The sequence below is a fragment of the Canis lupus genome, chromosome 18 (genome assembly GCF_011100685.1).
Source record: "Canis lupus familiaris isolate Mischka breed German Shepherd chromosome 18, alternate assembly UU_Cfam_GSD_1.0, whole genome shotgun sequence".
NCBI lineage: Eukaryota > Metazoa > Chordata > Mammalia > Carnivora > Canidae > Canis > Canis lupus.
This window is the reverse complement of record NC_049239.1, coordinates 10,131,626-10,144,594: the sequence shown is the minus strand read 5'-3', so window position 1 is coordinate 10,144,594 and position 12,969 is coordinate 10,131,626. Positions and strand designations below refer to the sequence as shown.

Sequence of the window (12,969 nt, the reverse complement as noted above, 5' to 3'; positions counted from 1 at the left end):
AGCCTGCTTCTCCCTCTGCCCCTCACCCTGCTTTTGTACTCTCTCACGCTGGCTCTCTCTCAAATAAGTAAATAAAATTAAAAAAAAAAAAGAAAGAAAGAAATGTTAGAAAACTCTCTTATTTTTTTTAGTTCGCATGTCAAAAATGAAGAAGTTGGACCAGTTTGTAAAGGTACTTTCCTATTCTAAAATTCTATAGTTACCTTTAAATTCTATTTAAAGGGAGCATCACATTAAGTAAAATGTGAATGAAGACTAGCATTGCCTTTCTCTGACATCCAGAAAGGTAGCTAATTAAAACCAACTAATTCACTCTAAGAAATAATGTCTTCTCATCCCTGAACCTAGGAAGTCCATGGGCTTTCCACGGCCATATTTGTGGTAGCATTCATCACACAGTAACAGGAAGTATTGGTCTTCCTGAAGCCCCTGATGCAGAAAACCTAGTAGGTATTTACTAAGAAATAAATTAATGACTATGTATACATATGACCAGAAGTACTAGAGTCAAAGAAACCAGTCAGTCTCTGGTAGTTAGTGAGATCAAGTCGTAAGTCTATTGTTGACATCTTCGTTGAGGCTGTTGATCACAAAGGAACCTGGTTAAGAAGGTAACAGCACAGGGATCCCTGGGTGGCGCAGCGGTTTGGCACCTGCCTTTGGCCCAGGGCACGATCCTGGAGACCCGGGATCGAATCCCACATCAGGCTCCCGGTGCATGGAGTGCATGGAGCCTGCTTCTCCCTCTGCCTGTGTCTCTGCCTCTCTCTCTCTCTCTCTCTGTGACTATCATAAATAAATAAAAATTAAAAAAAAAAAAAAAAAAGAAGGTAACAGCACATTGTTGTCACCAACACTGGAAAAAGATTATGACTGGCCAATGTCCTCTTCACAAACACGTAAATTTAATAGGAGTAATGGTGGTGTGGCCATGGTCTTTGCAAGAGGTCACATGAGTGGAGGAAAACATCACAGCCCTCCTGTCCTGTACAGCTTAGCACACGTCCCCCAGTTCCTGGGCCCAGCTGACCTGGTTCCTTCCTCATAGGGTGGTTAAGGTAAGTACAGATCAGTGAAAGATGGAGGTGACTGTGTGGTCCATAATCTGCTCATGCTAGAAAACTAGGAATTCAGGTCCAGACAGCTGCCTATAAGCGCTGAGTCTGTTGGAATGTTTACGACAACATTGGTAACCAGGTGAATGAAGGAATACTAAAAATAACACTGCCTAATACACAGTGCTCACCACGCACCAGGCGCTGCTCTCAGTGAACAAGATAAACAAGACGAGCTGGATACTAGCGAATTTCATAGATTCTAAAACACACATTCTTTTACATCTTATCATCTCTTAAAATCAGGCCCATGTCTTCTAGTAGAACATCTTTCATTATGACTGGCAGCAGTTTTTCTTAGTGGTGCATAACATAACGCGTGCAGTTAGTGACATTTAAAGCCCATGGCCATTGCGAGCACTCAGTAAAATGCTAGCAGCAGTGGAGGTGGTGGTGGTATTCAGGCAATGCTGTCAAGGAAGCACAGAATAGACAAATGTGAGATTAAGGCTTGGCAAAGATTCGTATTCCGTCTCAAACATCACGAGAGATCGCTGCAAAGTCCGTGTCCTCTGCTAATCTGTCATGCTAATAACCCCATTACTCATCTCCTTTTCTCTTAGTCTAAAATATTGTTCCTGTAGTTTCAAATCCCTTAATAATTTCAAAGGAGGGGCGTCAGTAAGATAGCCAGAGAGTGTTGATTTTGGAAGAAAAGGTCTTTTTCCAGCAATCACTAAGAGCAACTATCATTCGTTGAGGATTCACTGTGTGCCAGACACAAGTCTAGGTACTTTACATTTCATCCTCATAGCACCTGGCTGAAGAAGGTTCTGTGGTTAGCCCCATTTTCCATGTGAGGAGACCAGGGCAAAGAAGCATTTTTGCCCAGAGTCACATGACTGGGAAGGGCCGAGAACCATGACACCTTTAAAACTGGTGATGGCCCATAACTTCTCTCTAAACACAACATCTGGGCAGCCCGGGTGACTCAGCAGTTTAGTGCTGCCTTCAGCCCAGGGCCTGATCCTGGAGTCCCGGGATCGAGTCCCATATTGAGCTCCCTGCATGGAGCCTGCTTCTCCCTCTGCCTGTGTCTCTGCCTCTCCCTGTCTCTCTGTCTCTCATGAATAAGTAAATAAAATCTTAAATAATAATAATAATAATAATAATAATAATAATAATAATAATAAACAACATCTGTACTCGAGAGATGTCTGGCCTGTGTGGAGTTTTTAGAAACATTTAGTGGGACCGGTGATATGAGGCAATCCTCCCCCAATCCTGTGACCCCAGTTTAATCATGAGAGAAACATCAGCCAAATCCCAACTGAGAGGTTTTCTACAAAGTAGCTGCCCAGCATGTCTCAAAACTGTCAAGGTCATCAGAAACAAAGGAGGTCTGGGAACTGTCAGAACCACGTGGAATCTGAGGAGATGTGATGACTAAATGTCATGCGGGATCCTGGACAGGATCCTGGAACAGGGAGAGGACATTAGGTAAAAACTAAGAACATTGGAATAAAATTCGAACTTCAATTAATAAAGACGTCTCAAGAGTGGCTCATTAGTTGTGATAAATGTACCACACTAACGTAAGATGTTGCCTGTAAGGGGAACTTGGGTGCGAGGGTATGGGAACTCTAGCGTCTTTGCGACTGTCCTACACATCTAAAACCATCCTTCCAGTAGAAGTTGATTTTTAAGAAGCATTCAGAGAAAGTTGCATTTGACACTGGGTTTTGTGCCTCTACTGCCGTATTTATGTTCTCCTCGCTAGTGCATATTTCCTTCATCTGTGAAGTGAGTATGTAATTCAGGTGATCGATGGTGGAATAAGGAGGAAGCGTGGCTCATTTCCTACCATGCATGAGCTAGTTGCTATTGTAAAGAAACATGTAAACAAATGCTAATTGCAGATGGGTTTTGTTATTTTGTTAGTATAACATGGGGTAATTTTAATATTTCTTTCTTATTTTCTCTTGTCCAGGGAGCAGATTTTAAGAGTAAAAGAAGATGAGAATGTTCCATTTCTGCTGGTTGGTAACAAATCAGACTTAGAAGATAAAAGGCAGGTTTCTGTAGAAGAGGCAAAAACCAGAGCTGACCAGTGGAATGTTAACTATGTGGAAACATCTGCGAAAACCCGAGCTAATGTTGACAAGGTAAAGGGTGGCCCTCCTTACTGCACATCATGTTAATAATAAGTTGATTCGCTTTGTCTCAGCTCCACTGTGTCTAGAGATTTGTGAAACTTGCAAATGGTGATTTAGCATGTGCTGATTTGTATCCGCCCTGAATGCTCCAGTGCAGCACATGAGGAATTTCCTACTTCACCTTGTCCTCAGGTTCCCGAGAGACACCGAAACATGAGACTTTTTTCCTCGTGCTGACAGGATTCTGACCTGAATCCCTGCCTTTTTAAAAATTTTTTTCTTAATCCTGATCGGCTGGATAATTTAAAAGGCGTGGTAGAAGTCCTCTGAGCTAACACCTGCCCAACCCCATGCCGGTTCTCCGAAGTAAAGGTGCCTCCCAAGACAGGAGCCCCAGAGAAGAGGGCTTCGAAATCTATTACTACGCTTCCACTCCCCACCCTGTTTTTTCCTCTATCCCATCTTCCGCCTTCATTCAGGTGGCCCTTCCCTGAGTCCTGCCTCCTCTCTAGGAGCCAGCCCAGGTGCGTTATTTCATCCTCCTGTCGGAGACGCACATCTTCCAGAAGACTGCCCATCAGCTGAGGCAGGGGCAGGCTCCCTGAGCCCTGCAATGGGGCCTTTGCCAGCCCCCGGCATCTAGGCTGTGCCGAGTGCCTCTCAACTCTAGCTGTAGAATTGTCTCTGAGACTTCACGGACACGGATTCCTGGGTCTTACCCGCAGAGATTTTGATTCATGTGCTATGAGTGGGAGCTGAGAATTTGCATTTTCTGCAAGCTCCCCAGTGGTGCAGACTGCGGCCCTGGCGAGGGCAGGGCTGGGTATAGGCTATTTTGGTTACTCTGGCTGTGTCACGAGCAGACCACCGTTTACTATGCTCTGAGAACCACTGGGCCAAGAATTTGGACGGGTCCCAGTGGAGGTGGCTTGTCTCTGCTCCACAGTATCTGGTGCCTCAGCTGGAAGCGTCTCCGCTTAGGTTCACAAGACTGTTCACACGTGTCTGAGTCAGCCAGTTGATGCTGGCTGTTGTCCAGGGACTCCTCCGTTCCTCACCATGGGACCTTCTCCACGTGTCGTGCTTTAGGCGTCATGCTGAGCCCAGGTGGCTCAGCAGTTTAGCGCTGCCTTCAGCCCAGGGCGTGATCCTGGGGACCCGGGATCGAGTCCCATGTTGGGCTCCCTGCATGGAGCCTGCTTCTCCCTCTGCCTGTGTCTCTGCCTCTCTCTCTTTCTCTGTCTGTCATTAATAAATAAATAAAATCTTTAAAAAACAAAAACAAACAAAAACCCGTCCCTGTAGCAGGGTGGCACGGTGAGCGCCAGGGGCAAGCGTCACAAGGGAAGAACCAGGCAGAAACCACATCACCTTTTATGACTTAGCCTCGGAAGTTATGCAGCATTATTTCCACGTTGTCCTGTTAACTGCAGTGGTCACAGAGTCCCGCCCAGGTTCAGGAGGAAGGGGAATCCACTCCACTTCCTGATGAGGGTGGCAAGGTGCTGGAAAAGCGGGAAGGGGGTTGTTGCTGTGGCCAGTTTGGGGAAATGTAGACTGTAGTCAGGGGTCACCTCTCCAAAGCAAAATAACATTAAATGTGGCGGCTTATAAATACTGTCATTTCACGTACCACAACAGCCCGAAGAGTGTAAATGCCAGATAAAATACCTCAGTGGCTAAATAAAAGTAACTTACAGCAATTATCCAGTTTCTAGAATTAGGTTATATTTGGTTTCTTGCTAAGGAAATAATGTTAATAGTTAGAAGAGCACATACTCATTTGTGTTTATAAGATGCAGGCACTGTAGCCAGCACTAACCAGGTATCTTTAGCCCCGTAAGGTGTAAGTACTCTTCCCATGCTCACTTTTTTAGATGAGGAAACTGAGATGCAGAGAGATTACATACCCAATTCAAGTTCAAAAGGCCTGTGATGGCATCTGCTGGTTCTGGGTGTGGCCGACTCAAGTGCCTGTGTCATCTCCCGACTATTTACAACACACAACAGTTGGAGTACCTGTGGTATCTCCCAGGGCGTACGTCACCCACTATGAAAGCCTGGTACAAGTTTTCTGGGGTAGTGAGTGTTAATATTGTCTCCTTCTATTATATTGGGTAGTATCTTGTTTTGTCACAGAAAATAAATGCTCAACTCCCCTACGAGACATTAAGGGCTCATGCCGTGTCCTCATCTGGATTCCAAATAGACCATCACATCGAAGTTTCAGAGGCAGATTTTGAGTCCACCCTGTAAAAAGCTTCATGATCATCTGAGTGGTCCAGCCAGGGCCTCGCCTGTCTCAGAGGCCATGCCTGTCACAGGGGAGTCACCCAGAAGCAAGGGTCCACCTGGCAAACCTGCTTTTAGACTCACTGGGTGCCAGGTTCACTTCATGACCTTGTTAGTGGCCTTCTGGCTAAATGTCCTGGCTCTTTAATGCATAACTCCAAGATTGCTCTTAATTTTTAAGGAACACCTTGGAGGAATGGAAAGACATTGAACAAGTAGATGTCAAAAACGAGAATATGATTTATTACATAAAGAGCCAATTTTATGTTGGGAAAAGAATTTTAGAAGAAATGTACTGTATTTTTAATTTTTTTTGTCATTAAAAATGTGAACACCTGCTTATTGTATAAGAGAAATTCGTAGCAAGGAGAAAATGTGAGTCACTCTTCACCCAAATTCCACTCCACTCCCCTTCCTTTAAGGTAACCACTACTAACTTAAGTATGTCTTTCCAGACGTTTATCTGCATTTAAAGACCAATATATAGAGTCTAAGGGAAAGTTTGTGTTTGCTTGTGTTTCCCTGTATAAATAGGATTTTTATATATAGTACATTTATTTATATAAATACACACATATATGTTGTATATATATAAAATATTTCTGTGTATGAAGATCATCCATTTCTGTAGTTTGCTTTTTAAATTTTATAACAGGCGCTTGGGTGGTGCAGTTGTTCGGGCGTCCAACTCTTGATTTCAGCTCAGGTCGTGATCTCAGGGTCATGAGATCAAGCCCAGTGATGGGCTCCATCCTGGGTGTGGAGCCTACTTTAAAAAAAACCTTCTGAAGTTCACTCCATAGTGATCTGTGTGCATCAGGAAGCCACAAGCAAGTCCTCTGATACTATATGTAGCTAGTTTGGAAGCTTTCCGCCCGAGCTGGCCAGCTGTGCACTCCAAGCACAGACATTCTAAAATCGCCTCAGGGAAGCCAAGATGCAAGGAGTGAGGGCAGAGACCCCAGGGGTCGTGTTACCCATGTGTTTCAGTCTCCTGCACTCTCTGTGGGCTTGCTTTGCTCAGTTTTTCCCTGTTCTAACCATTCACACCCGTTTGTGTGTTGGTCCTGTGTCCGTTTGACTTAAGCCATTAGTCTCTGGTTGCTTCCTTGCCTTTTTTCCCCCCCAATAGTTTCCTTGCCTTCTGATTTACTTTCTGTTTCTTGCTTCAGATCAGGAATCAGCCGTTTATCTAAGGAACACTGGTTCTCTTGGGAGGAATGGTGTTTAGCAGCAACAGCCTGAGGACTAATGTGCTTACTGCTGTTGGGTTGTCATTGCTTCATGGCCTTTCAGTGAAGTGCTGGGAAATGCGTATGATTGAAAGAAAACAAATCATGAGATCATACTGTTACTGCTAATTCAGTTTTAGCATTCAGGATTCTCTACCTCTTTGACTTTATATCTTACTTAGATATAAGAAAGATGTATCTTCTCTCTTACACTGAAAATCGTCATTCCTAACCCACATAATTGCTCATACACTATCCTGCAGCGTATATATAAAATTCTTCCAAAAGAGTAATACCACTGTTACTATCAACCACTAAATTACAAAGTGAAGTTTAAGATTTTTCTTGTTTTGTTTTTTTGTTGAGGTTTTATTTTTTATTCTTGTATATATACTTGTATATATCTTGTATATAACTACGAACATGTAGTTAGTCTTGTTTTAGTTTGACTTTCAGTTTTGGGCAGCTGCTTTTTTGTGTTTATTTTCGTTTTTTAAGCTGTAAAACATTTACATTTCCAAAGTAGAAGTTGTATGACGAGGTATATTCAGAGATGCCTCATTGTTCCGTGTCCCCTGTTCTCTTCATCCTGAAAATAATATTGGTGTTTGGTTTATCATTTCATTGTTTCCATTTCAAATGCAGGCAAATCCACATAACTCCTGTTCAGCACACATGCAGGTAGTTCTCTGCTATCCTTGATAGCACCTCTCTTTTCCAGTTAGTGTTTCCTTTAGACAGCTGGAGGAATGTTTGAAAAGGCCCAGCAGCCGTTCCATAGCATACGTTTGCTTACTTACAACACTCAACAATGCACAAGCTAACTAGAGTTTTTTAAATCTCTGATTTCAGTTGAGTGAGTTCTTAATACATCGGTGTGATGTCACATCTTATTTCATGCTTATGAGAAAAATAAAATAGAAATTATAACAATTTTTTTAAATTCAGAATTTTAGAGTGTAACCCATGAAAGTCACTCTTCCAGGCATCGCACACACACACACTCATGACTGAGCAGTGTGAGCCCACGTCCCTGTAGACCTGTCTGCCCTCAGACATTTGTTACTGACATTTAACTTTTGAGTTGTTACACTAGTAATTTTTAAATGATTATGCGAATATCTCTCATTTGCCAGTTTCTAGGCATCAGAATTGATAAATTCTCAGATATGTTGAAAGAAATTGTTTTCTTCGCATCTGGTATCAAAATGATAAAGGAAGCACTTGTTTTCCTTAGCTTTGTTTCTAAAAATGGAGCTGAAGAAAAGCAAGTCAAGTTATTAACTAGATATTATATGTATATCTATATGTAAACTATAGTTATTAACTATAAATTTTATTAAATTAATTACTTTTAAATGTGAATTAGTAAAATACATTCATTCGTTGTAAGTTACTCAGATGGAATCCACTGAGCTTTAACTTTGGAGCTATCATCATTTGTAGGGCTTTGGTCTTTTTTTTTTTTTTTTTCCCCCTGAAAATTGGAATGGGAAGATTAGGTTAATGATGGGAACAATTTTACCGAAAAGTGCAATACAGGGAAGTTCCCAGTTTTCCCAGTACCTTGGGGAAGGAGTCTCTGGGGTTTGTTTGTTTGCTTGTTTGTTTGTTTGTTTGTTTGTTTTTAACAGTGATAAAATATACTTTTATTTACTTTCTTGAGTCAGAGGGTCGTAAAAAAATTATTGCTAAAGTAGATATCAGGCAAATAGTAGAAAGGTACTTTAGAAGTCCAGTTACCTTGGAGTTTATTTAAACTAGGAGGAAAGGTCATAATGTTTTCATGCAATACATATTTGGTTGTGACAACCGTGACAACAAAAGGATTATGGGATGCTGCACTTGTGATCCATAGAATACACCAATATTGTAGATTGTACATAATTTAAAGAAATGTCTCAAGCACTGTTTGAAATACTGTAATAGCCAATACATAGAGGCATGCTTTCAGGTGGGCACAGGAATGCGGTTTAGAAAAGAAAGAGAAATATCACACTGGAACTACTCAATTTCTTCAAAATCACTGAGCAAGAAAAGCAACATTGAACTTCCATACTGATTTTACACAACTTTTATACAGTACCTTGACTTAAATCCAGAGCAAAAGTTAAGACTCTCTTCCTCTTATTTTTGGTAAACAAGTGCATGGTAAACTTAGATGACTTTTCCCCCTGGATTTTACCTGGGAGTGGCCTTTTTAATGTTTTATTTAAAAGAGGCCAGGTTTGGCGCTTTTATACTGATGTCACCAATGTTAATATTTCTTGGGATCTCAGGAAGATTCATATTCTTTACAGCTGATACAGCACTGCTGGAGCTCCCGCTAAGCCAGCCTCAGATTTCTCCAGTTTATTTTGTGCATCAATTTGTGTAACAGTCTCATTCATGTTGGTCTCCAATACCATTTCCCCCCATCACCATTTCTGCAATAATATTGTGAACCTTATCACATGGAAAATTAAATCCAGTTCACATTTTCAAAACACTTGTCTAATATTTCCACAAAGACTTGAATTAGATCTAAAATGCCAAGTTCACTTTCTGAATAATCCACACAGAAGACAAAATACAATGTTGCATAATGTCTATACATCAGTTTGTTGTCAGATCCTCCGATTAACAGTCCTCCGTCTAGGAAATTACAAACATTTCCATCCCTCTTAGCTACCAAATGGAATGTCTCCCTGCTGATGTGCTGTTGTGTATCTTCACTGTCGGCTGGTAGGACTTGGAGAGCCGTGGCTTCCCGTGGTTGTTGAAGCTGAGGATCGCCTTGATCATGGCTGAGCCGGGCGGACCGGGTGGGACTGAGTGGGGGCCGGGCGGGATCTCAACGGCGATCCTTCCCCGCCGGCCCCCTCCCACCGAGTCTCTCTGGTTTTGTGTCATCTTCTCCTTGTGCTCCCCAAACAGGAACCCTTAAGTCGTCATTCTTAGCTTATTTCCAAGGTTTGCTGCTTTGGTTCCAAGAAGTACCAAGCTCATTTGATATGTTGGTTTTATTTACCCTGTTTTCTTCTTTCTAGGTATTTTTTGATTTAATGAGAGAAATTCGAGCCAGAAAGATGGAAGACAGCAAAGAAAAGAATGGAAAAAAGAAGAGGAAAAGTTTAGCCAAGAGAATCAGAGAAAGATGTTGCATTTTATAATCAAAGCCCAAACTCCTTTCTTATCTTGACCATACTAATAAATATAATTTATAAGCATTGCCATCGAAGGCTCAATTGACTGAAATTACTTTAACAATTTGGAAATTGTTATGTATCACTAAAAGCATGAATTGGAACTGCACTGAAAGTCAAATTCACTTAAAAAAGAAATTAATGTGGCTTCACCAAGAAGCAAAGTTCAACTTCTTTCATAATTGCCTACATTTATTGCAGTCCCGAATGTAGCGTGTGGGCTTGTGTTTTGCGGGCAGTCTTTCTGGAACTGTTAGAGCTGAGACGGGGTGGGGGGAATGGGAGGAAAGGCTACTTCCTCTGGTTTATTATAAAGCTTAAATTTTATATCATTTTAAAATGTCTTGGTCTTCTACTGCCTTGAAAAATGACAATTGTGAACATGGTAGTTAAACTGTACCACTTTTTTTAACCATTGTTATGCAAAACATAGAAGAAAAGTTATTGGCATGATTGTTGCATATAGTTAAATTGAGAGTAATTCATCTGTGAACCTGCATTAATTACCTGGTGATTAACGTAGAAAAGTGGTGTAAACTTGTACATGGAAATTTTTGAATATGCCTTAATTTAGAAACCGAAAAATACCCGGTGACATCATTCTGGGTGTGTCCTCACTGGTGCCGGGGGCCTGTCGCCGCGTGTGTCCTGGTGAGAGAATGCTTGCTTGGTATGAAGTACAACTTTTGTATAGAAGATTCTTGAAAAATAACCTGTCTGCTAGGAGTCTGTCCAAAATTTAAAATGTGTGCCATACTCTGGTTCTTGAAAGTAATGTTCCAGAGCTCCTTGATTGCTTTTAATTAACTGTAAGGTAGTGTGAAATGAAGGGCCAGCATCTACTTGTAAGATAATTTTAGACTGTGAGGATTCAGCACAGTTCTGTTTCAGTGAGCCCGTTTTTCTTTAAGACGCCGGTCCCTGGAAATCCCTTCCACAAGTGGTGAGCCTGTGTGAGGTCGTTGGTCTCTCCGGAACGGGGCACACGGAGAACGTCACTAGAGCCGAGGCCCTTTGCACTGGAACACTTGGGGAAAGCCTGGGTGCTTGCCACCTGGCCATTTCTCAGTGTGCGCTCAGGAGGCTGCAGTTGGGCTCGGGGAGTGCTCGGGAGTCTCTCTGGTCCGCGTTCATAATGAAGAACGCCAGAGCACGGTTCCCTAGAGTTAACAGCCGGCGGGCAGCCTGAGTGTAGTGCGGAAAGCACGTGTGGCACACGCAGGCCAGAAGTTAGCTTGTGTCGCTATTGTGTGGTGTGCCCACTGGGAAAATTCTAGCATGCTATTCGGGGACGTAGTTTCAATGGGAAATACACCACTGTCAAGAGGTTTCTTTTCTTCTTCGGACTGGGACTAAGGCAGTTGATTCAACAAAGTTCGTCTTTCTTTTCGCTCAGTCCTAATTTCCACAAGTCAAAGGTGTGTTCAGGCATTCCAGGTAACAGGTGTGTACGTAAAGTTAACAAAAATAGGCTTTTTAGGAACTCTCAGCTCTTTAGATATTACATCTGACTTGTCATGTTAAATATTTGTCCTTAAAGGGTTTGAGATGTACATCTTTCATTTCGTATTTTTTCATAGGCTATGCCATGTGCAGAATTAAAGTTGCCGATGTAACACTGGCCCGGCGGGCCCAGCGATCTCCACGTGTACTCATTGCAGTCTTATTTAACCAGGGGTCCTAACCACTAACATTGTGACTTCGCTCTGAGACCTTTCCTCTCCTGGGTACTGAGGTGCTATGAAGCCAACTGACAAAGATGCATCACATGTCTTAGGCTGATGCCACTACCCGATTGGTTTATTTGCAATTTGAGCCATTTAAAGACCAATAAACTTCCTTTTTTTTAAATGCTTGTGGTGTTACTTGATGTCTATAATATATATAACATGTAGCGTTCAGCTTTATCAACCTGGGCACCCTGACCAGAGGTCTTAAAACTGCTAAATCTCAGGGCTCCTGGTGGCTCAGTCAGTTATGCATCTGCCTTCGGCTCAGGGCATGATCTCGGGGTCCTGGGATCGAGCCCCGTATCCGGCTCCCCGCTCAGCAGGGAGTCTGCTTCTCCCTCTCCCTCTGCCTCTGCTTGTGCGCTTTCTCTGTCTCTGTCAAATAAATAAAATCTTAAAAAACAAACAAACAAACACTAAATCTCGAGCTCTCAGTTTAGGGTTTGCTTTTGTGTAACCCCAGATTTCCTAGACAGCAGCATCATTGGTCAGCGGCAGCCCAGGCTCAGAAGCAGGCAAATCCTATTGCACAATTACGTGGGAGATACCCTGGGTGGTCCCGAAGGTCACGGTGTGTGCTGTACTTTCAGAATACTCCCAAAGTCCCGAATGGCTAGGTGACGGTTTTATATGCACCTTCTAATCAGAATGATCCTCATGTATCATTTAATTTCCAGATTGTGGCAGGAGTCCCCACCCTGCTGTCATTTCATCAAGCTTCAAATCATTCATTCTGTCTGGCGTCGCATGTCCGGTGGGAAATGGTATATAAGCTGTCAGCCAGCCTGGGTTAGAACCGATTGGCCCCGTACTGACTCAGCACTGCCTTGCAAAATCCAGTTGATCTTAATTTCTTAATTCATAAGCACATGTAAGTTATAACTGATGTAGTTTTAACCTCCCTCGCTGGACCCATCTTTTTTAAAGTATTTCTTTGGCGGGGGGGAGAGAGCACAAGCACACGAGTGGGATGGGGGGCAAAGGGAGAGAAGCAGACTCCCCGCTAAGCCTGGAGCCCAACATGGGGCTCAATCCGACAACCCTAGATCATGGCCTGAGCCCAAACCAAGAAGAGTTGAACGCTTAGCCGACTGAGCCCCTGGGCCCACTTTTAACACCAGTATGGGGCATGATGCTAAATGTACACCAAATAAAGGTCAGGTTAAGTTCCGGTCCTAAATCAGAGCGTCATGTCTCAAAATTGTGCAACAAGAACGTAAAATGTATTTGGCAACCTTGTATCACTACCTGTAGAATAAAAGCCTCGAAGTGTTTACCAAAAGCGCCTGCGAGGTTGTCGAGGTAGTCGAGGTAATCCT

General features: G+C 42.7%; 1 protein-coding gene and 1 pseudogene across 2 annotated transcripts in view; one reads left to right on the top strand and one right to left on the bottom strand.

The window, feature by feature from the left end:
- RALA (RAS like proto-oncogene A) overlaps nt 1–11,771 on the top strand; it is a 73,147-nt gene extending 61,376 nt beyond the window's left edge. For both annotated transcript variants that reach the window (XM_038562663.1, XM_038562664.1), the window contains exons 4-5: nt 3,046–3,220; nt 9,765–11,771. In XM_038562663.1, the coding sequence (XP_038418591.1) occupies nt 3,046–3,220; nt 9,765–9,887 (298 nt within the window). In that variant the 3' untranslated portion in view covers nt 9,888–11,771. The remainder of the gene's footprint in view (nt 1–3,045; nt 3,221–9,764) is intronic.
- On the bottom strand, nt 8,962–9,756 carry LOC111089997 (annotated as a pseudogene).
- Nucleotides 11,772–12,969: the final 1,198 nt, after the last annotated feature.